At 42.9% G+C, this 22,266-nt stretch overlaps 1 protein-coding gene across 2 annotated transcripts in view; it reads left to right on the forward strand.

The window, feature by feature from the left end:
• The window catches only part of DMAP1 (DNA methyltransferase 1 associated protein 1), an 84,170-nt gene that overhangs the window by 35,137 nt on the left and 26,767 nt on the right, over positions 1–22,266 (forward strand). For both annotated transcript variants that reach the window (XM_033916931.1, XM_033916932.1), the window contains exons 6-8: positions 5,307–5,474; positions 7,053–7,238; positions 8,162–8,233. In XM_033916931.1, the coding sequence (XP_033772822.1) occupies positions 5,307–5,474; positions 7,053–7,238; positions 8,162–8,233 (426 nt within the window). The remainder of the gene's footprint in view (positions 1–5,306; positions 5,475–7,052; positions 7,239–8,161; positions 8,234–22,266) is intronic.

The raw sequence follows: 22,266 nt of genomic DNA on the forward strand, positions 1-22,266 counted from the left end.
AAACTTTTGGTGAAAATTTTGGCTTTGAGATTAGCCAAAGCTCTCCCACATATTATAGACACGCATCAGACGGGTTTCGTTGCTAAAAGACATTCCTCTAATAACTCTAGATTATTGTTTCATATGTTAAATTTATCAAAAAAAATGGATGAACCGGCTTTTACAGTTTCCTTGGATGCAGAAAAAGCGTTTGATAGGGTAGAATGGAATTTTATGTATCAGGCTTTAGAATGGTTTGGTATAGGTTCTGGATTTATACAAATGGTAAAAACATTGTATAGCTTCCCGATTGCAAGATTAAATATTAATAATATGATATCTGATGGTTTTCAATTGCAGAGGGGAGTTAGACAAGGTTGTCCTTTATCTCCTTGTTATTTGATGTTGTATTAGAACCCTTATTGTTAGCAATACAGCAAGCAAGGGGGATACAGGGTATTCCATATTCTGATATGGAATATAAAATTTCGGCTTATGCGGATGATATTTTACTTTATTTGAGGAATCCAGAGTCTACCTTACCTTGTCTATTGGAATTAATTGATATGTTTGGCAAATTTTCAGGTTATAAAATTAATTGGAGTAAGTCTGAACTTATACCTTTAAATGTTCATTGTGTAAAAGGATTATTTGACGCTTTTCCGTTCATATGGAAAGAAGAAGGATTTAAATATCTTGGCATTCAAGTTAAAAATACAATTGAAGATACAGTAAAAGAAAATGAAAAATTTGTATTGAAAAGAGTTACAGAGTTATGTGAGCAATGGAATCCGTTACATCTTTCTTGGTGGGGGAGAGTTCAAACTATTAAAATGATGATCTTGCCTGTAGTTTGCTACCAAATGAGTATGATACCTATTTATTTTCAGGGGTCCTTTTATAAAAAGCTTAATAGCATTTTAACGAAATTTCTTTGGCTTGGTAAAACGCATAGAATAGCTTTGGTATCTTTGCAAAAATCAATTAAGGAGGGAGGGGTAAATTTTCCAAATTTTTATAGGTACCATCAAGCCTATATTTTACGTCAGGGTATGTATTGGATCCTCCTAGAACTGATAGATAATGCACCGGATTGGTTATATTTGGAATGGCGCCTTATGTTTCCCCTAAATTTAGTTCATCTTCCAAGTATCAACATGCCTAGAAGATACAGAGAAAATAAGATATTAATGGATACTTGGAAAACGTTGAGGTTTATTAGTAAATTAACACCTGTCCCAATAAACAAGTCAACTAATCAGTCTTTATGGATAAACTCCAAGATTAAAATTGGCGGAGCTCAAATCCTTTGGAAGGACTGGATTATTGCAGGCATTAGATCTCTGAATGATGTTATTTCGGAAGGTAAACTGCTGGAATTTTCACAATTGCAACATAGATTTGGTCTTAGTAAAAAACAAAGTTTTAAATGGTTGCAATTGAAGCAGGCCATTCAGGTTGGGTTCCCTGAATGGAAAACATTGAATAATCAATATAGTTTAGAGTTCTTATGTTTTCAAGCAGACTTCCTAGGGCATCAAGCCGCATTGTGGTATAAATTAATATCTGGATATTTGAATAAAAAACCAAAAAATGGTCTAAGAGACATTTGGAGCATTGAGATTAAGCATCAAATTACTGCATCTCAATGGCCACTAATTTGGTCTTGGAGAATGAGATGTACAGTGTCAGCATCTATGAGACAAACTTGGTTCTTTTTATTACATAGAGCTTTTTGGACCCCTACACGTTTGCAAAAATTAGATAGTTCTAAGTCCAATAAATGCTGGCACTGTAATCTGGAAACTGGGACGTTGGATCATTTACTATATCATTGTCCCTACATTAAAAGTTTTTGGAATGCAATTTGGCCACAAATTAATAAATTGATGGAAAATCATGTAGCAATATCATATGATACAGTGTTATTTGGAATGATGATGAGAAAAAAAAGTCAAATTTCACCAGAAAATAACAAGCTTTTACTAGTCATGATAGGGGTTGCCATTCAGCATATAACCAATAACTGGAAGAATCATAGTAACCTTAATTATACATTTTGGTGGAATACAATTTGTCATATATTCAAAATGGAAAGAGTAATAGCAATACAAAGAGGGACATATCCTAAATTTATAAAAATATGGGGGCCATTGACAAAGTATTGTACTGAATGAATAGTAGGATTTATCTTCTTCTTTTCTTCTTTTTCTTGTCTTCTTTATGGCACACATGGAGGGGGGGTAGTGAAAATAATTTTACATAACATGTTATAATATGGTATACAATATGTATAAGGTGATTGGAAAGTACTTGAAGGGTGGGGGGTGGGAGAGGGGATAAAAAAATTTGTTCAGAATATTATGTAATAGATATAAAAGTGATATTGTGTATTCATTAGTTGTAACTCAATATTTTGTACACTTCATATAAAATATGAAAGTGAATAAAGAATTATTAAAAAAAAAGTTTGATAATGTGGATACCAATTTAGTTTGTTTGGATAAACGATTAAATGTGGTTGAAGCTCAATGTAATGCACTTCAAGCTGTCTCAGTATCTGCTGTTAAGGATTTTATGGTGTTATATTCTAAAATGGAATTAATGGAAAATATGTATAGAGGGAAGAATCTTCGCTTGGTTAACTTCCCAGTAACTCATTTATTATCTTCAGAAATTTTGTTAAGAAAATTTTTAAAGAAAAACTGGGGCTACCCAATGTGGAGAATTTTCCAATTAATAACTGTTATTATGTTCCCCAAAAGAAAAAAGAACCCGCCCAGGGGGTGGACCACTTGGTGATTAATGAAATTAATTTGACAGAGTTTCTGGAAGATAGTCAGGATGTGATCCAGAGTAGGTCCACTCTGGTGATAACATGCAGGAGTGAGATAGATAAAATGTTAATTATGAAACTCTATTTTTAAAATAGGTTAACTAAATTTTGTGGAGATTTGGTCAGAATTTTTCCAGATGTCTCCAGAGCTACGTAATTGAGAAGGAAAGAATTTTTGAAATTAAAAGTTAGAGTTTTAGCTCTGGAGGCATCTTTTTATTTAAAATTTCCATGTAAATGTCTTGTCAAGTTACAAGACATTGAATATGTTTTTTGGGATCCCATTCAATTGCAATAATTTTTGAGTGCTAGAGAACAGAAATGAGTTAACAATAAACTGGTTATTAGTTAATAAGGAATAAGAGGATATAACAAAGATCCAATATAGAGTAAGAAGTGGCTTGGATTCACAAGGATGAATCGTGAGTCGTGAATCATTTCTTTAGTTCTTTCTTCATAATTTTGTTTTATGTGAAATTGTATCATGTCTTACTTTTGTTGTGGGCTTGGAAAGGAATTGTGTATGAAGGTTTGAATATTGTAAATTTGTGGAGGATTCCTTTTTTTCTCCTGATATCGTTTGATATTGTAATTATTAAAATTTATAAATATAAAAAAAAGAAGATGGGAGCCAGCCCAATGGGTGGGGAGGGGTGGAGGTAGAGATGGAAGGGAGAAGCACAGTAACAGAGCATATGGAAGAGGCAGAGAGAAGGCAGACGATGGATGGAAGGAATTGAATGAGGAAAGTAGAAACCAGACAACAAAGATAGACAAAAAAATTTCTATTTTCTATTTTCCATTTTCTTTTTGCTTTAGGATAAAGTAGTATATTAGTTGTGTTGATAAACATTTATAAACAAAGCCCTGCCAGCTGAAGATCTCTTTCTCTAGTTCGGCAGCCAGAGCTTTGATTTGTACAGAATATTGTTTCTTTTTATACTTTAATAAAATAAGTTCAGTATAAAACTTGAAGTCCCTCAGAGATCACCTTATCCTCTATTCTTTATAACATCTATATGTCCTCCCTGAAACTCCTCCAATTATCCCCCCTTGAAACAATCTACACATACGCTGATGACATCCTTGTCCTCCTTGAGACGGACCAGAACCTCACCAACCTCCACGAGAACATTGCAGCTTGCATAATGAGACTCCATTCCTGGTCCTTCTCGGTATAGATGAAATTGAATGAATCAAAAACAAAATTACTCTGGCTCGGCCCAAAATTAGAACATCTGCCCACCCTCTTCGCACTACCCTCAGGCGCTGCACTGTAGCTTGAATTCTCAAGCAAGGTCCTTGGCATCATTATCGATTCTTCTCTCTCCCTCAATGACCACCTCAACTCCTCGGCTAAAACATGCTTTTTCAGCCTCCACACGCTGAGGAAAGTAAGATCCTATTTTCGCCAACATTTCGCCGTCCTTGTCCAATCCATCATCCTCTCCAAACTAGCAATGCCATCTACTTAAGCCTATCAAAAAAAAGTCTTCAAAGACTCCAGCTAATCCAGAATACTGCAGCCAAGTTGATCTTTGCAAAACGCAAGTCTGACCATGTCTCCCCACTCCTAGCCAAACTTCACTGGCTCCCAGTGATTTCCAGAATCCATTTCAAATGCTCCTGCCTGGATTTTAAGATCATTCACGGCATCCTTCCTCCCTTAATCCCACTATCTTATAACTCCTCGAGTCATGACTCTACCAGACCCGCCCAAAGATATAAACTATCCTTCCCTTCTCTACACGGTATTTGCTATGCAGGCAAACTGGGAAAATCCCTTCTCTTCAGAATCACAGGTCTTTGGAACGACCTTACTACCCCGCTGCAGAACCTGGGCTCCCTCCCAACTATTCCGCAAGCAACTGAAAACCTGGCTTTTCACTAAAATGTAATTCTATCCCCCCTTACTCTTCTCTTCTATATGTAAGTTCATGTAAACCATTTTTTTCCTTCTCTTCCTATATTTTAAGTTCTTGTAAACCGTGCCGAGCTCCACATACATGAAGATGATGCGGTATATAAACTTAAGGTTTAGTTTAGTTTAGTTTGTGTGGATGGGATTAGATGGTTGGTGGGAACTTTTAGTGCACATTTGGCGATTCTTTGGCGCTACTTTCCCAGCCTTTTTTTTGTGAACAAATTTTCTTTTTTCCTTTATCACCATGGACCCCTGATGAAGGTTGTTCGAAACACGGACCGTGTTGGGTCCCTTGTCTGGTAAAATGTTTTTAATTAAGATTTATTTGTCAAAATAAAATTTTGCCTGCACCGTGTACAAGCCTGCAGTTTTGGTTTGTTTGCTCTGGTGGGAACGGGGACCCAGCTCGCAGGGATGGGGCAGAGACGGGGACAAATTCCCCCCCCCCCCGTGTCATTCTCTAGGTCTTGGTGCCTCTCTTTGCAGTGTCATGCTGTTGACTGACTCTGGGTAAACTTATTTTTCTAAATATTTGTCCTGCGTTCTGTTTTGTTTTCTCATGTATAGAAAAGATCAGCAGAAGATCTGAAGGAACGCTATTACAGCATCTGTTCCAAGTTAACCAACATCAGGGCCCCTCCTGGCACAGACTTGAAGATGCTAGTGTTTGATGCTGGGCATGAACGGCGCAGGAAGGAACAGTTGGAACGACTATACAACAGAACACCAGAGCAGGTAAACCAGTGGATCTAAAGGGCCTCTTGGTTTTGGGAAAGGGAGGGGAGAGAACTGTACAGTAGGATGCCAGTGCAGGTAATCTATTACAGAACTTTAGATTGGGAGTCCTCTGGAGACAAAAAGTTGAGTGCATCAACAGAAAGGCAGCCTATCAAATCCATGACCCTTTATTAGATCTGAAGGGGCTTACTAGATTGAAAGTTGGGGAAAGAGAGAAAACTGTACACCAGAGCAGGTAACCAGGTTGTGGGTTCAAATCCCATGCTGCTGCTTGTGACCCTGAGCAAGCCACTTAATCCTCAATTGCCCCAGGTACATTAGGTAGAGTGTGAGCCCACTGGGAGAGAGAGGGAAAAATGCTTGAGTACCTGAATGTAAACCGTGGAGGCTATTAATGGTATATAAATAGTAAAATAAATAAAGGGGCTTTTTGGTTTGGTTGGCAGTGGGGGAGAACTGTATGCCAGCGCCAGTACCCTGACAGATCTAAAGGACCCGCTCAGACATAAATTTAGATGGGTGGCATGTCATGGGAACATGAACTTGAAAGTGAGGTAAAGCAGTGGTCCCCAGCCCTGTCCTGGTTTTCGGGATAGCCCTAATGAATATACATGGGGCAGATCTGCTTGCCTATAATCTTTAAAAAGCAAAATGAAATCACAATGAAGGCTGTTGTGTGGAGTAGCTGAGAATATATACGTTTGAAGCAGCATGGCCCCTGAGGAAACTGCACAGTAAAACGGTTGGGGAACCGTTGGGCAGAAGTTAGGTGCTCTTCTTCTACACTTTATTACACACAGTCATTCATATCACAGCCTAAAATAGAAAATTAATATCGGATATGCAAATGCCTAAAAGACCAATGATGAATGCACCACCCCAGTAAGGGCACAAAAGAAATTTAAGTAGTTCCTTGGGCTTATGAGATCTTGTGAAAAACTTAGTTATCTTATAAGTTTGTTTTCTTTATATTTGCATTTTTGTTTTTAGCAAACTTGAGTTTTCCTCTAGAAATACAGTTAGTAACATTTACACCTGTTTGGCTCATTCTAGTCTGAGGGTGACAGCCCTCCTGGTCCTGGGGTATAAGACTATTGATTATTCAAATGATGACAAGTTTCTGCAGTATAGGAACACTGGAACTGCAGAAGGATTTAAAAGAAATACCCCAAGTTAAACAAAATAACTTACAGGGACTCCTCCCTTTGCCCTGACTTCTAGTTGAAATGATGAGGACAGCTTGGTATCCACTCCCATTGGTATCGGCAGGGACAGATCTTAGTAAGGTCCAACCACCTTGCCCCTTTACAAAGCACAGCCAGAGTTTTCAAGTGACCTTAGGCAAATCAGTTCTGTGGCCCACACTCCTGATGCATTATGGTACCCTGTAGGGCTTTCAGATGGAAGAACAGGTCCACAGATACCATAATGCTTTGAGATGTAATGTCAGGAGCAACTAGCTGAGAACCTTGATCTAGAAACTGGACATTTGACAACTGAAATGAGCAGTCAGAGAGGAACTTTGGCCCTGTTCTGTGTGCCTAATGTGGCCGCCATTCCTCCTTTTACCTGCAGGTGTCAGAAGAGGAGTATCTAATCCAAGAGCTTCGGAAAATTGAGAGCAGGAAGAAGGAGCGAGAGAAGAAAGCGCAAGACCTGCAGAAGCTCATCACTGCTGCCGACACCACCACTGAAATGAGGCGTGCTGAGCGCAAAGCCACCAAGAAGAAGCTGCCACAGAAAAAAGAGACTGAGAAACCAGTAAGGAGAATTAAGTGGAACGATTTTTTTCTTGGTTTGCTTTTTCCTTGAAAGACAAAAACTTGATGGTAAATACAGAGGGGAGGGGACTTTCTGTGCAAAGCTATAGGGGAGGCTTGGCACCTGTCACACATCAGGTAAACTGGTACATCTGTTGCACATCATCAGTATACGTGAGAGCCCAGAACTGGGCATTACTTTCTTGATGATGCATCCAAAAAGTGATCACCGTGTTGTTTCCCCCTGCCATCCTTCCCATTATTTCCATTTCTCCTGTCTGTGTGGTAGGTGCTAGGCCTCTGGGGTGTTTGCAGAGAATAAAAACTGGAAAAACTGAGGTCTGGCAAAAACTTGATTTTCTGCATTTTAAAGGGTGGGAGGTCCATCAGATGTTACCCTTGCTCATATCCAGTGGTTCACTTAATACTAGAGCTGATGCAACTGAGGCATTCTCCAGCATGTGGATGATGCCAGTCCTCTTCCCCATAGCTCGCCCACCCCACCCCTTGATGATTTACTTTTTTACTGCTCTTAATGATCCTACTTAAAAGATTCCTCTGCTATTTTATGAACTGATACATGTGTTGGTTTTGCTCTTCCACCTGGAGTGATCAGGGCCCCAACTGTGAGGCAAGTAGACACATAGGAACCAACTTTTCAAAATTACTGGGGGGTGCTAAACCCAATGGAAATTACCCCTCCCTGGACAGTCAATGCTATCCTATGCAAAAAAAAAAAAAAATCATGAAATTTAAAGAAATCCCTGTTTGGGGGGGGAGGATGGATTGGAGTTTGCTTGCTTCTCTGACTTTTACAAACAGGTAGCTTGTGTGTGTCCAGTGATTTGCAGGTGACTGGCAGGAACTGCTTTTTCCCTTTTATTTTACTTTTCTCTTCAACCTTTCTTATTCCCTTTCTTGCAGGCCGTTCCCGAGACCGCCGGCATCAAGTTTCCAGACTTCAAATCAGCAGGTGTCACCTTGCGCAGCCAGAGGGTATGCCCTGATCTCTCTTCCTGTCTTGTTTGGTTCTTTAAATGCTGTCGGTAGTGAGATGGATGTTATGGCAAATTTTGGTTAATGTTATAGGGGTATCACAGTTGGTTGTTCTTGATGGTTTCTTGTGAGTGGCTGATGGTGAGAAGCAAGTTATGCTTGCTGTTTTCCTTGATGAGCCCTTGATAAAGTGAAAAATGTGAAAAGATGTGCGATAGTTTGATAAAAGAGTAAGAAGAAAGGCCTGTGCCTGATGGCTTCCTGATGACAGACAGACAAGGAGGTGTAGGAGAGCCAATCCATATGTTCTGTGCTTGCCTATTGTTTTAATCCAGAGTTGTCCCAGTCTGTGAGGTTATCATAGGATGTCCACAGGATACAGAGAAGTGGGGGGTAAACCCAGTTTATTTAGAAGGCTAACCCCACAGTTTTATCTAGCAGTGATGCTTGGAAAGGGAAATGTAGCAGTGCAGACCTAAAGCAGTGTGGGATGAATGCAGCCAGAAATAGCTGCAGCCCTGGGAGCAGGATCAGCATCGCTACATGGGCTGACAAGGACTAGAAACAGAAAGTACGGTTGCAGAAGAGGGAGGGGGGAGGGACTTTGCCGTCCTCGTACAATCCATTATCCTCTCCAGATTGGATTATTGCAATTCCATTTACCTAAGCTTAACAAAGAAAAGCCTCCACAGACTCCAACTAATCCAGAACACCGCGGCCAAACTTATCTTCTCAAAAAGTAAATTTGACCATGTCACACCGCTCCTATCCAAACTCCACTGGCTTCCCGTTATTTCCAGGGTCTACTTTAAATGTGCCTGCCTAACCTTCAAGATCCTCCACGGTATCCTTCCTCCTTTTATCCCTCTATCCTGGAATTCCTCAAATCCAACCTCCACTAGATCCACTCAAAAATTAAAACTATCCTACCCCTCCTTAAAAGGCATCTCCCTTGTTGGTAAACTTGGCTCTTCCCTCCCTTTCAGAATCACTCAGCTCTGGAACAGTCTCCCTTCCCCTCTCCGCAATTTGAGCCCCCTTCTACCATTCCGTAAGCATCTGAAGACCTGGCTCTTCTCCAGAACGTAACCCCGTCCCGCTCCTGGCACTCTCACACCAACCTCTCTTCTCTCATACTTATATAATTCCACTGGAGTTCCGTTCCTTCCCTAACCATGTAAACCGTGTCGAGCTCCATCTGCGGAGATGATGCGGTATATAAACCCAAGATTTAGATTAGATTAGATTAGACTGGGAAGGAGGGAGGGCAGTGAGAGTGGTGGAGCTGGAGAGAAGGGAGGAGCCAGCAGGGTGAGAATAGGAGAGAGCATAGGAAAGAGTGAGTAGTAGCATCTTGTAAGAACATAAGAACTGCCATCGCCAGATCAGACCCTCGGTCCATCAAGTCCGGCGATCCGCACACACGGAGGCCTAGCCAGGTGTACACCTGGCGTAATTCTAGTCACCCATATCCCTCTATGCCTCTTGTAAGGAGATATGCATCTAGTTTGCTTTTGAATCCTAGAACGGTGGATTCCGCAACAACCTCCTCTGGGAGAGCATTCCAGGTGTCCACCACCCGCTGCGTGAAGCAGAACTTCCTGATATTTGTCCTGGACTGAGGAAGGGCGAGAAAGTGGTATTTGGAGGGGGGAAGACAGGGGTTGTGAGGCTAGGAGGGATAAGAGAGAAAAAGTGGGTGGAATGGTTTGAGGGTTGCCAAACTAATTGCTAAAAATGTTGGAACCACCCACCCCCACCCAGTATACGTTGTGTCGGTTTGTACTGGCACATACACCACAAAGTTTATATGTGCCTCAGAGGAGCTGTAAGCTTGAATGGGGCTATTTGATGAAGATGTGTGGGGGCCATGTGTGTCTATGTGCACTGACAGCCTGAGGACCATGTTGTAGAATTACTGGGGGAGTTGCATTGTGCTGCTAGCCAGCTTCTCATGTCAGATTCAGGTCAGTCCTGATCCCCACAGCGTTTTACTGGAAACATGACAGACCGGGGACCTTGATACAGGTTGAAAGGGCAGATACCTTTCTCTGGAAGCTTACAGGCCCCTCAGCCCAGGATCTTCCAGTCCTTGAGCATCCCTGAGGACCTGTTTGACCAGTTTTGTGATCGATCAGATTTCCCGACCCAGTGCACCAAACTGGCGACCATGTGTTTCTCTGAGCAATCACTCATTCTCTGATCAGAGCATGCAAATGAGGGAATTAGTATTGAAATGCCATGCAAACTAGGCGAGTAATTGATGCACAAAATGTCTTCTGCTAGCAGAAGAAATAGCGATCGGGTTTACTAATCCAAAAAAGAGTGATTAGTGAAGACCAGTCACTCACGATCCTTTCAACTGTTCAGCCCTGAAAGTAATAGAATCTGTATTGAAGTTATACTATAAAATCAAATTTAGATATGCAGTGGAAAAAAGTGGTAAACAGAAAAGGGCAGAAAAGTATAAACGCTGCCTCACTGCTCGCTTTTACAACAGAGCCGTTTTCAACAGCTCTCAAAAGAAGGGCAGTCTCTAGCAGCATTCCTTATAGTGCATTTTATGACAACAATGCTTTGCGCCTGATGCGTTTGACACCCGCAAATAAACCACGCCTATAACAGGCGCATGCATACATTGTAGCATGAACCAACAGGAATATTCTGCGAATGCGTTTAAATCGCTCTCACAGCGATCGATCGGGTCAGATTAGGGAAAGCCTCCGCTCAAATCATTTGCATGTTAACTTGGTAGTGCATCGATCGCTCATCCACCATTGGCCAGAGAATCGACCAACAGCATTCCAGTTGGTATTAGCGATTATCTTTAGTGCATCCAGACCTTGATGAATCACTACCAAGCTAGGAGTCATCAATTTTACCTTGCTCTGTTGAGTATTCTTTGTGGACTTTTGAAGTTTGGCAGGTACTTCTGACCTGGATTGGCCACTGTGGAAACGGGATACTGGGCTAGTCTTATGTTCATCATGCACAGACCTGACCCCTCAGTTTATCGTTGATCTAACACATGTGACTGTGAGGCATAGGTTTTGTCTTTGATTTGTTGTATTGCAGGGCTTTATATAAATGCCTTAAAGCTGTTAATCTGTTGGGTTTACATTTTTAGGGGTTCTTTCCCAAGGTTCAGAGCCTGAGGGAACCAAACCATCAGTGGGGACAACTTGTTTGGCAACTCAGTGGTATTCTCATTAAAAGCAACTCATTGCCCCAGCATCCTGCAGCCAGAGAGGATGGGTGTTGCAAGCAGCTTGGAGCCACCATTGCTACTTGCGTCATTAACCCTCTCTAGGGTTACCAGACGTCTGGGAAAAGCTGGGCATGTCTGGGTGTCCGGACAGATTTTCAAAACCCAGCAGTTTGTCTGGGTGTCAGAAGGGCCTCTTGAGCTTGCATGGATGCAATGCGATGTCACACACGTGTTCATTCGCACATGCTTGGAGGCCCTTGAGACGCGGCCCTGACTTGAGAAAGGAGACGAGATGAGGCTTGTGTGGGGCAGAGACACATATCCAGTTTTTTGTTTTTTTTAATCCTATCCCCCCTCGCAAAAAAAACCTGACAGTTCTTGAGTCATGTTAATGTCTATTATATAGCATACGAGAGAGAAGCTGCCACCCTCATTTTGAACCTGTAGATGGAGAAGTGTAGCTTTAGGGTAAAGAACGGGTTCCTTCCTTGCCTTGTTGAGGTTTGTTTTATTTTGTGCTCATTTTTCTGCTTTAAGAGGCCATGGGCCAACACGGTTGGGGGTTCCTCCTGTTTTGGATTCTACAGACAGCCTCTCTTTGTACTGAAAGTGGAGCTGCCATGCTGGTAACCTGCCAGCCTGTTTTTTTGTGCCATGGTTACCATGCATTCAAGCCTAGTCATACTTTCTTTGTTTTGTGAGACTTCTATGATTTGATTATACTGATTTAGCAGAACAGGAAGAGAGTTGCAATGTGGCAGCATTGGCAGGAAATGCCCCTCCCACGGTGGGGAAGGAGGCAGGGAGACGGCAGCGTATCACTACTGCTCCTTGGATCATATTCACTATTTTATGTATTTGTTTATTGGAATTTAGTTTATTTATTTTTAATTCTTTATTGATTTTCCATGCTTCAAAAGTGCAATACAAGAATATATAATACATCAATTTAAGCACATTTAACTTACAATTATATATAGAAGCACTCAATGATTATTCAATAAAACATAGCGACAACCTTACCCTCTTCAGATTAATATCTTCCCACCCTTCCTCCCACCCCTCTAGGGTCAAATTAGGACAGAAATATCCCCCCTCCCACCCTATCTTGGATGTGTATGTAATAGTGACTTATAATCAGAGACCTGCTATATAGAAGTAACATACGATGTCAATGGGCCCCAAACCAATTTATTTTATTTATCTTGATATACTGCCTTTCAAACCCAGAATCGAAGCAGTTAACAATCTTAAAAACACAAGCGCTTGAAAGGAACTCCAACAAATGGACAGGGCAGTAATAAGCCAGAAATATGGGGGCATGCAGCAGCAGGACTGTCAGGTTTTGCCTTTGTTGTCCCTTTTCTTAGTGTTTTGTGGTGGTTCATCCTTTTTCCTTCAAAGGGAAGTTTCTAACTGTAAAGCCTCACCAGAGGTTGCTTGGCACCTCTGCCGCTTGTAAGAGTCTGGTCTGGTTTCACTCGTTTCAAATTTATTAAAAATTTGATGTGATCGCAATATCATATTGCAAAGCGATTTACAAATAATAATAAGACACAATAGGAAGACAGGTTTAACTACAATTCATAAAATAAATAAAAAAATGAACATAGAGGTTAAGACAGTAGGATGGGAATTATTACCCACTTAATTTTCATTTAAACTAAACCAAACCTTAAGTTTATATACCGCATCATCTCCACGGATGTGGAGAAGGAAAAAAAAGGTTTACATGAACTGATATATAGAAGAGAAGAGTAAGGGGGAATAGAATTACATTTTAGTGAAAAGCCAGGTTTTCAATTGCTTGCGGAATAGTTGGAGGGAGCCCAGGTTCTGCAGTGGGGTAAAGGATTTTAGTCCACTATAGAGTGTTTGAGTTTTATAGAATTTAAGCAGCTCAGCTTTTTAAGAGACCTTTGAACTTACTAAGTGATTTTTCTTCCCTAATATAAATTGAAAGCGAGTTCCACGTTTGAGGTGACGTGACAGAGAAAATTGTGTCCCTCCGTGTGTTCATGTTCTAGCGGATGTCGCTCATTTTTCTTTTAAAGCCTTTGGTTTCATTTCTAAACCATACCGCAGTTCCTTCCAGGAGTTGGCTAAAAGAGACATATACATTGGGAGGGGAGTGTATGCTGTGCTGTGTGAGAGAGAAAAATAAGAGCGAGGGGTTTGCCTTTCAGTGGCCACAATCTGTGCCACTCTCCCCAGTTGTTATAATGATCACAAACTGACTCAAGCACGTGAGTGATCCCAAGGCTTGGAACTGTATAAAGGATGACTTATTGCTAAATCTTCCAAGAATCTGGTTGGGGTGGTGGGAATGGCAAGAGGGAAGTTAAGGAAGGGCTGTAGTGAGAGAGGAAGAAGAAGATGAAAAGAAAGTAAGGTTGGGAGGAGGGCAGAGAGAGGCGATGAATTATTAAAAACACTGTGGCTCCCTAGCTAGGCCTGAAGTTTGCCAGATGAGAGCCAGATGAAAAAGAGGTCAAGCTGCATTGTTTATTGTGAATATTGAGCCAGAGCGAATCTATCAGTAGAAGGTTCCCTAGAGAGAGTAGATTCTGAATGTGGTAAAGCCCTAGAGAGATGGGCCACTCTGGCTTTCTGCTAGTTCCGAATGTACAGGAAGGCTCGTTTGCCCCTCAAGGGGATGACCCAGCACAGTTCTCCACCCACCTTCCACAAACTTCTACCTGAGCTGAAATGTGGAAAACTCTCCTCCTCCCAGGCAGCTGTCAAGATAGTGAAGCCACACCAGGAGAACATCATAATGGATTGAGGAATATCTCCTCATCAGTAAGACAAAATCAGATGAGCAAGGTACATCTGCATAATGACAGCAGAAATGGAAAATACAGTCAAGATGACATAGCTCAGTAGTTTAAAATTACTTTTATTTCACAGCCCAGCATTAAAAATAGATAAGGCGTCCAGGCTGGGATTCAGACGTGAAACATACTGACAAGAGTCGGCAGATGAATTACCAGCCAACCCCATAAAAAAGGAAGGAGTGAAGGGAGCAGCAGGGAGATTTAAAGGGATGCAGTGAGGTACTGCAGCCGTCTCTCACATGACAAGACTGAGTTAAAGGCAGTTACAGGCCACATGTAAAGACAGTTTGCCCTTGTACACACATCTGAACCCACGCAGTCAGAAATACTGTGAAAGAGTGGCAAGAAGAGGGATACTGCAGCACAGAAATGAGGTACATTGCCAGAACTAGGGAGGTCGGGGGTGTCCTCAGTCCTGGAATAGCAGCTGAAATGCACCCAGGAGTGAGGTGCATTGGTAGAGCTATGTATGAGAGATTTACAACTGGAATAGCTGAGGCTTTCGTAGGACAGGAACAAGATCTCGATGCTGCAGGGCGGGAAACGATGTGTGGAATGAGGTGCATTGATAGAGCTAGGCATGAGGTCTCAGTATTGGAATAGCAGGAGCCAACCACCTGTGCTGTTTATGGATAATTCTGTATTAACAACAGTATATGAAGAAGTTGCAGGTCGATCAACATAGAGAGGCAACTCAATACCGTCGCTCACCCCTGTTTTCCCATCCCAGAAATATTCCTGAAGAAGAACCTCTTGCCTCGGCAGCATTTCCCAGTCATCTTTGGTTACTTGTACTGCATTCAAACATTGTCCGAGAGAGAGAGGGGAGGGTGTGGGCCCTGTGGCAGGCATACAAAAGGTTTTCCCACATTAATGCAAGACCAGACTTCTCAGCTTCTAAGAGACACATGGCCTCTGATCAATATCATTCCTTTAGAGGCCTCCCTTTCAAAGCACTTATAGAAAATATCAGTGTTATTTATTTGGATTTGATAAATGTAATTACTTGGTGTGATTAATAATTTACCTGTTTACTATTGATTGTTCTGGAGGCGTCGTGGTGAGATAAGCAGATAGCAATCCACACATCCTTATTAGCTGCAGAGGTGATGTGGTTTAGAAAGGCAGAAACTTGGGGCGAATTAGAGAGACAGAAGGCTTCTGTCGTCTTTTCTGGCAGCTCTTTCTGGAGTGAAAACTCCCAGCGAGGTGATATAATATGCTAAGGTGGAAGGGGGAGAGGCAGAGAACATAAGCTTCATCTTTGCATCTGGCCTTGCTGTTACTGAGGGTCTGGCTAACCCAGGACTCTTCCTGTTCCTACTGAAGCAGCCTGATGGGAATCCAGACGCTTAACTAGCCATGTGTGTCAAGGAGAGAGCAACAAGAAAAGGAACCATTCTGTGCACCACTTACTATCCACTATGATAACTGAGGTCACAGAATCGGAATCAATTATGACACCCCTTTCTAGAGCAAGATTAAATTCCTCTTGAGATTCAGCTCTTTTTTTTTTTTTTACCTTGCTCCAGCTTTATCAAATTCTCTTCCATTCACCTTCACCTTGAGAAATTTTAAAATGACTTAAATTTGTTTTTTGGGTTTTTTTTTTTCTCTGTGGCCTTTGTAGGGTCCTAGTGCTGATGTCCTCATTCCTTTGGGAATGAATTTTTTTTATTTTTTTTGCTCCATTCAAGTACGTTTGGTTTGCGAACATAATTCGTTCCAGAAACATGCTCGTAATCCAAAGCGCTCGTATATCAAAGCAAGTTTCCCCTTAGAAAGTAATGGAAACTCAGATGATTCTTTCCACATCCCCAAAACAGGCCTACGTTGCACTCAACTTCAGTGACTTAATACATCTTCCCTTCCCCCCCCCCCCCACCCATCCATACCCTTCTTCTCTGTGTTTTCCCTCCCTTTTTCTTTCTCACCTTCGAACCTGCCTTTTAACACTCGGAGCGGGTGAAGGCTGAGAGGGAGTCTGTACGAACGAGCAGGTGAGAATGGGACCTGTTAACAGTCCCACCAGGCACGAGAGGCAATGGTAGCGGGGCGTTGGTGATGGGACGTGGCTGAAGAAAGCAGGTGGAATGGCAAGGGGGGGGGGCTTGCATTCCAGAGCTGGAAGTGGTGGGTGAGTCTGCGGGTCTGGGCGTTGGTAAGTCACTCGAGCCCGTTGCTTCCTTCTGCCCTGTAGCGCCGCAGATAATGGCCTGAATCTGCTGTGCACTCCCACACGTTCGCGTGATTCTACTTCCTGTCCTCTGGGCTGAGGAGCGGCAGAGTCTCTTTCGCCCGTTGGCCAATTACTGATGTCTTGACTGTTCGGCCGTCATATTACAGGGTACTGGCTACTATCCATTCTTCTGTTATGTTATTTTCCCTTGAAGTCAGGGTACATTGGATGGGAGATCTAGGGCAGTGATTCCCAACCCTGTCCTGGAGGAACACCAAGCCAATCGGGTTTTCAGGCTAGCCCTAATGAATTTGCATGAGAGAGATTTGCATATGATGGAAGTGATAGGCATGCAAATTTGCTTCATGCATATTCATTAGGGCTAGCCTGAAAACCCAATTGGCCTGGTGTTCCTCCAGGACAGGGTTGGGAACCACTGATCTAGGGGTTACCATGTGAAATAAGCTCTCCTCCATCCCAAAATTATATCTTTCACTTTTGTCTAATGACATGGTGGGCCACAGGGGGAGAGAAGTTGGTTCCCAGGGTGATCGAGTCAACGCTCAGTTTGCGAGTTAAAGTTTGCTCGAGTGTTTTGCTCATCCTGCAAAACACTCGCAAACCAAGGTTTGACTGTATTTCAAATTGTGTTTGTCTGAACCCCTTATCATTGTATATTAAATACAATAAACAAATCTCTCCAACACATAACAATATGCTTGTATAGTGCAGCTACCTCTCAGTTCTGTGCAGTTTACAGAGTAAAGATACTGGACATTCACAGTGAATTACAATCCATTTACCAAACAAGTATGTTTTTAACAATTTTCTAAATGCCTGATAAGATAGAATTCTGCCATCCCTTAATGGTTGGAAAGTCAAATATCCGCGAACCCCGTGTAGGGCATTTTCAATTAACAAATTCAAAGTGGTCAAGAAAATAACTAGGTAATAGACCATGAAAAGACTTAAAACATATAGAACCAAACTTAAACAATATTCTCGCCAGTGCATTTTGTCTCTACTGGGGGGTGGCTTTCAGTACTGCTACTGCTTGTACTGTACCTGCAGTGTTACAGTAGCAGTGGGTAGCCTCACGTCATGCAGCAGGTGATAAATCTGCTGAACATCTTAATTCTGAGATGCACCACCTGTCTTGGTGGGGGGGGGGTGATTGTAGTCTTTAAATCAAGAGAGGTATTGCTGTAGCTATGGAAGAGAGATGTAAGGAGAGACTGTCAAGAGTTGGAGAGCTTCCACATAAAAATACCAGCTAGTCAAATTTTGTAGCCATCTTAAGAATATTAGTAGGAAGGGGAGGAAAGAGCCAGGATTAAGAAGACAGACTGATGTGTTTCAGAGCCTTGAATTATGCTGTTTTCTCTGCCCTGTGTTGGCATTTAGACAAATAATGAATCCATGTCCCTTAGGTTAGACGAGAGAACCCCCCCCCCCCCCTAATGTGGAAGAACAATGAATGATTAACATTTTCTGCTGCCATGCTCATTCATGACTGACCACAGCTACATGTTTAGGATGGAGGCGACTCCTAAGGGTCCTTCAAGGAGTTGCAAGTGAAGGGTTTCGTTGGAGGCTTGCACTTTGCCACCTTAGCACAAGAGGGCGCTGCAATACTTCTCAGTAGCCAAGTGCCCATAAAAAGGAGTTTGAATTGGAAATGGAGAGGTTTGCCTCCTTTATGTACAATTAAAAGAAATGCAGGAAAAGAGTCAGTGTAGCCCTGCTGTATGGGACAGTCCCTTGCGCCTCTAAATGTGTTTAGTTAACAAAACCTTCACTAAGAGATCATCAGTGCTGTGTGAGTAATAGACTTCTCATTTACTTTTAATACGTTTTGCATAGAGAGCAATCAACCTTCATCAGTCTTAGAGATGAATCGTTGTGCCCAGCTACATTTTACAGATATTAGTCCAATAGCAGCCACATCAATCATAACATTTTCTTAATGATAGCAGAATTAAAATAAGCTCTGGTTTTCACAGCACTATGAAGTGTGTTATAAAGGAAGAGAGTACACACACGCTCACACAAAATTAAAGGAAAGATTTATCGCAGTGGATTTGTGATGTTCTTATTCCGGCTCCTGAGACTCTCTTGGGGAACAGCTTAATAAGCATGCCCAAATACTTTTATCCTTTTTCTCCTATCTTAGGTACTTTGGCCCGGATTCTGTAACAGGCACCGTTGTCAGCAGCCATCGAATGCGTGTCAATCACACGGTGGCGCCGGGTACAGAATCACACCTCTGGCAAAGGTAAGCGCTGGAAATGTAGGCCAGGGTTTTCCTGGCCTACATTTTTGGTGCCTACTTATGATGAGAATCGTACCTGCGTAGGCGCTTTAGGCTTCCTAGTGCTTCTTCCGAAATTAGGCTCGCCTAAAGCACCTAGGCGCCTTGAAACTCAGTTGAAAACTGTTTCAATAGCATTTGTTACCAGTGCCTGAAAAACTGGCATTGTCTTACATTACATTACATTATAAAAATAATAATATAATAATAATTTATTGTTTATATACCGCCAAAGCCAAGTTAGTTCGAGGCGGTTTACAATAAAGAAGAGCTGGACATACAGCGAAAAAAAACAATGAAGTCTTTGAGTACAATTCAGTGCAGTGCAAAATAGAAGAGCTGGAACATACAGCGAAAAAACAGAAGCAAGAAGGCTTTGAGTGCATGACTGTTTGTATAGAGTAAGGTAACATTGTAGGGACGGTTTGCAATAAGAGTGAGTCAATAGGGAGTAGGTCGTACAGTGTGGGGTAAGTAGTGAAGGCTTTGGGAGATTTTGGTTCTGTAGGCTTGCTTGGAAGGCCAGCGTTCTGACAAGGAATCTTTTTTATCGGCAGGTTTTTATTGTAGGGTGGCTGAACATGCGTATTCTGTGTGTAGGCCTGGTGGAGCAGTCTAGTTTGAAGTGGGAGACCAGGTACAGAGGGGCCAAACGGAGAGTGGATTTGAAACAGAGACAAGCAAATTTGAACAATACTCTTGCCTCCAGGGGCAACCAGTGGAGTTTTTGGTAGTAGGGGGTTATGTAGTCCCATTTCTTTAGGCCAAAAATCAGTCGCACAGCTGAGATTTGTATGATTCGGAATTTTTGAATGGTTTTTTTGAGCGACCCCAGATAAATAATATTACAATAGTCAAGTAGGTTTAGTGATTTCTATTCCGCCAATACCTTGCGGTTCAAGGCAGATTACATAAAAGTTTTCAGAAATTACATAAAGGTTTACAGGAATAGCTTAAGAGATGTCGTAAGACTTACATATGAATTACCAAAGAGTTGTCGAGATCTTAAGATGATAAATGTTTGGGTAATAAGAATTATCAGAGAGTTGTCGAGATCTAAGGTGGTAAGTGTTGGGTAAATAGAGGCATTTAGCATTAGTTGGGTAGTTGGGGGCATATTAGAGTATATTAAGGGTACAGGGTAGAGAGTTGCGCGGGGACAGAAATCCCACCCGTCCCCGTGAGGAATCCCCTCCGTCCCCATGAGGAATCCCCTCCGTCCCCGCCCGTCCCTATAAACTTCAGAAATAGTTATTTCATTTAATTATGCTACTGAATTAAAGGCTCTGGTAGAAACCCATTTACAAATAAGCAAAAAGACTTTATTAATTTGGAAATATTAATTGGGAAGAATACATACTTTGTAAACGGGTTTCTACCAGAGCCTCTAATGTTTATAAATTTTTATCAACACAGCTAATATACTACTTTATCCTGAAGCAAAAAAAAAAAAAGAAATAGAATTCTTTTCCTACCTTTGTTTCCTAGTTTCTGCTTTCCTCATGTTCTCATTCAATTCCTTCCATCCACTGTCTCTCTTCCTTCTGCATCTTCCATTTGCTCTGTTACTGTGCCTCTCCCTTTCTTCCCCCTTCCAAATTGGTCTGGCACCCATCTTCTTCCCTCCGCTCCCCCCATAGTCTGGCATCTGTCTTCTTCCCTGCCAGCGTCTTCTCCCTACTCTCTCTTCCCCATTTCCTTTCAGCGTCCTTCTCCCCCCCAATCTTCCCTATGTCCTGTCAGCGTCCTTCTCCCCCCTCTGTCTTCCCCATGTGCTTTCAGTGTCCTTCTCCCCCCTCTGCTTCCCCATGTCCTTTCAGCGTCCTTCTCCCTCTCTGTCTTCCCCCTGGCCTTTCAGCGTCCTTCTCCACCCCCCTCCCCGTCTTCCCCATGTCCTTTCAGCGTCTTTCTCCACCCCTTTGTCTTCCCCATGTGCTTTCAGCATCCTTCTCCCCCTTCTGTTTTCCACAAGTGCTTTCAGAGTCCTTCCCCCCCGCCCTTCCCATGGCCTTTCAGCGTCCTTCTCCACCCCTTTGTCTTCCCCATGTGCTTTCAGTGTCCTTCTCCCTCCTCTGTCTTCCACAAGTGCTTTCAGAGTTCTTCCCCCACCCCCTCCGGCTCGTCTTCCCCATGGCCTTTCAGCGTCCTTCTCCACCCCTTTGTCTTCTCCAGTGCTTTCAGCGTCCTTCTCCCCCCTCCTTCTCTCCCACCCCGGGTGCAGCACAGCCGGCCAGGTCCCCTTACTTTTGTGGCGCTTCCCCGACCGACCGACAACAGCCCCGGTCCGACAAACCTCCCTGCCCTTAACCGCGAATCTAAATTACCTTCTTGCAGCTGCTGTAAGAAGGTAATTTAGATTCGCGGCTATAGGGCAGGGAGGATTGTCAGACCGGGGCTGTTGTCCGTCGGTCGGGGAAGCGCCACAAAAGTAAGGGGACCTGGCCGGCTGTGCTGCATCCGTGGCGGACCACCCCCTCTCTTGGTAGCCACTCAAACCGCGAGGCTACTCTCCGTCTCTCTACCTGCCCTGCCTGCAGCACAGAGCCGAACAGAAGTCTTCCCGACGTCAGCGCTGACATCGGGAAGACTTCCGTTCGGCTCTGTGCTGCAAGCAGAGCAGGTAGAGAGAAGAAGAGCCGCGCGACTGAGTACATCCAGCCCCGCAGGAACCCCCGTGACCCTCGGAGGCGTCCCCACGGGATTCCCGCGACCCTAGGGGGCGTCCCCACACGGGATTCCCGCGACCCTAGGGGGCGTCCCCACGGGATCCCTGTGACCCGAAAGGGGAACCCGCGGGATACCCGTCGTCCCCATTCCCGTGCAGCTCTCTAGTACAGGGTGGGGTTTGGGTAGGAACTGGTCATGTTAGATGTCTTCCTCCTATTTCTCTATTTCACTGCCTTATCATTCCCACCCCCCAGTTTTCTGCAATAAGCCTGTCCCAGTCCTATATTCCCTACTTACTCCTGGGTCATTCCTTCTCACATCTCTTATTGAATCCTTAATCATGTTACCCATTTCTCATCACTTCCCTCGCTCCCAAATAATCCTCACCCTCTTGTCCTACACTCCCTAATCACTCTTGCCCTTTCCCCACTTCCCAATAATTCTGTCTACCCTTTCTATAGTCTGTTCTTTCATTTCTCTCTATCACTTCTGCCCCTTTCCCAACTATGGCCTAATATGCAAATAATCCTTTTTCACCCCTTAACAGTCACTCATCAGTCCTGCTTCCTTTCTCCATCTGACTTCATGGTGCTTCACCTTGTTCCTTGAGGGCCCAACTCTCCTCAATTGCTGATCAGTTCTATTCTGTCCTTCTCACGCCATGATTTTTCGTGCAGCACTCTACATCTCTTGCAGTGCCGTGTGCTTGGTCATGGAGGTGGACCAGAGGACATATGCTAGTAGTCTCTCGCCGTACCTAACTGTGTAAATCAAAATTCCCTTTTTCTTAGCTTTCAGTATTTATTCCTCGATTGCCTTTACCTAATCTCT

This window comes from Geotrypetes seraphini, chromosome 12 (genome assembly GCF_902459505.1).
Source record: "Geotrypetes seraphini chromosome 12, aGeoSer1.1, whole genome shotgun sequence".
NCBI lineage: Eukaryota > Metazoa > Chordata > Amphibia > Gymnophiona > Dermophiidae > Geotrypetes > Geotrypetes seraphini.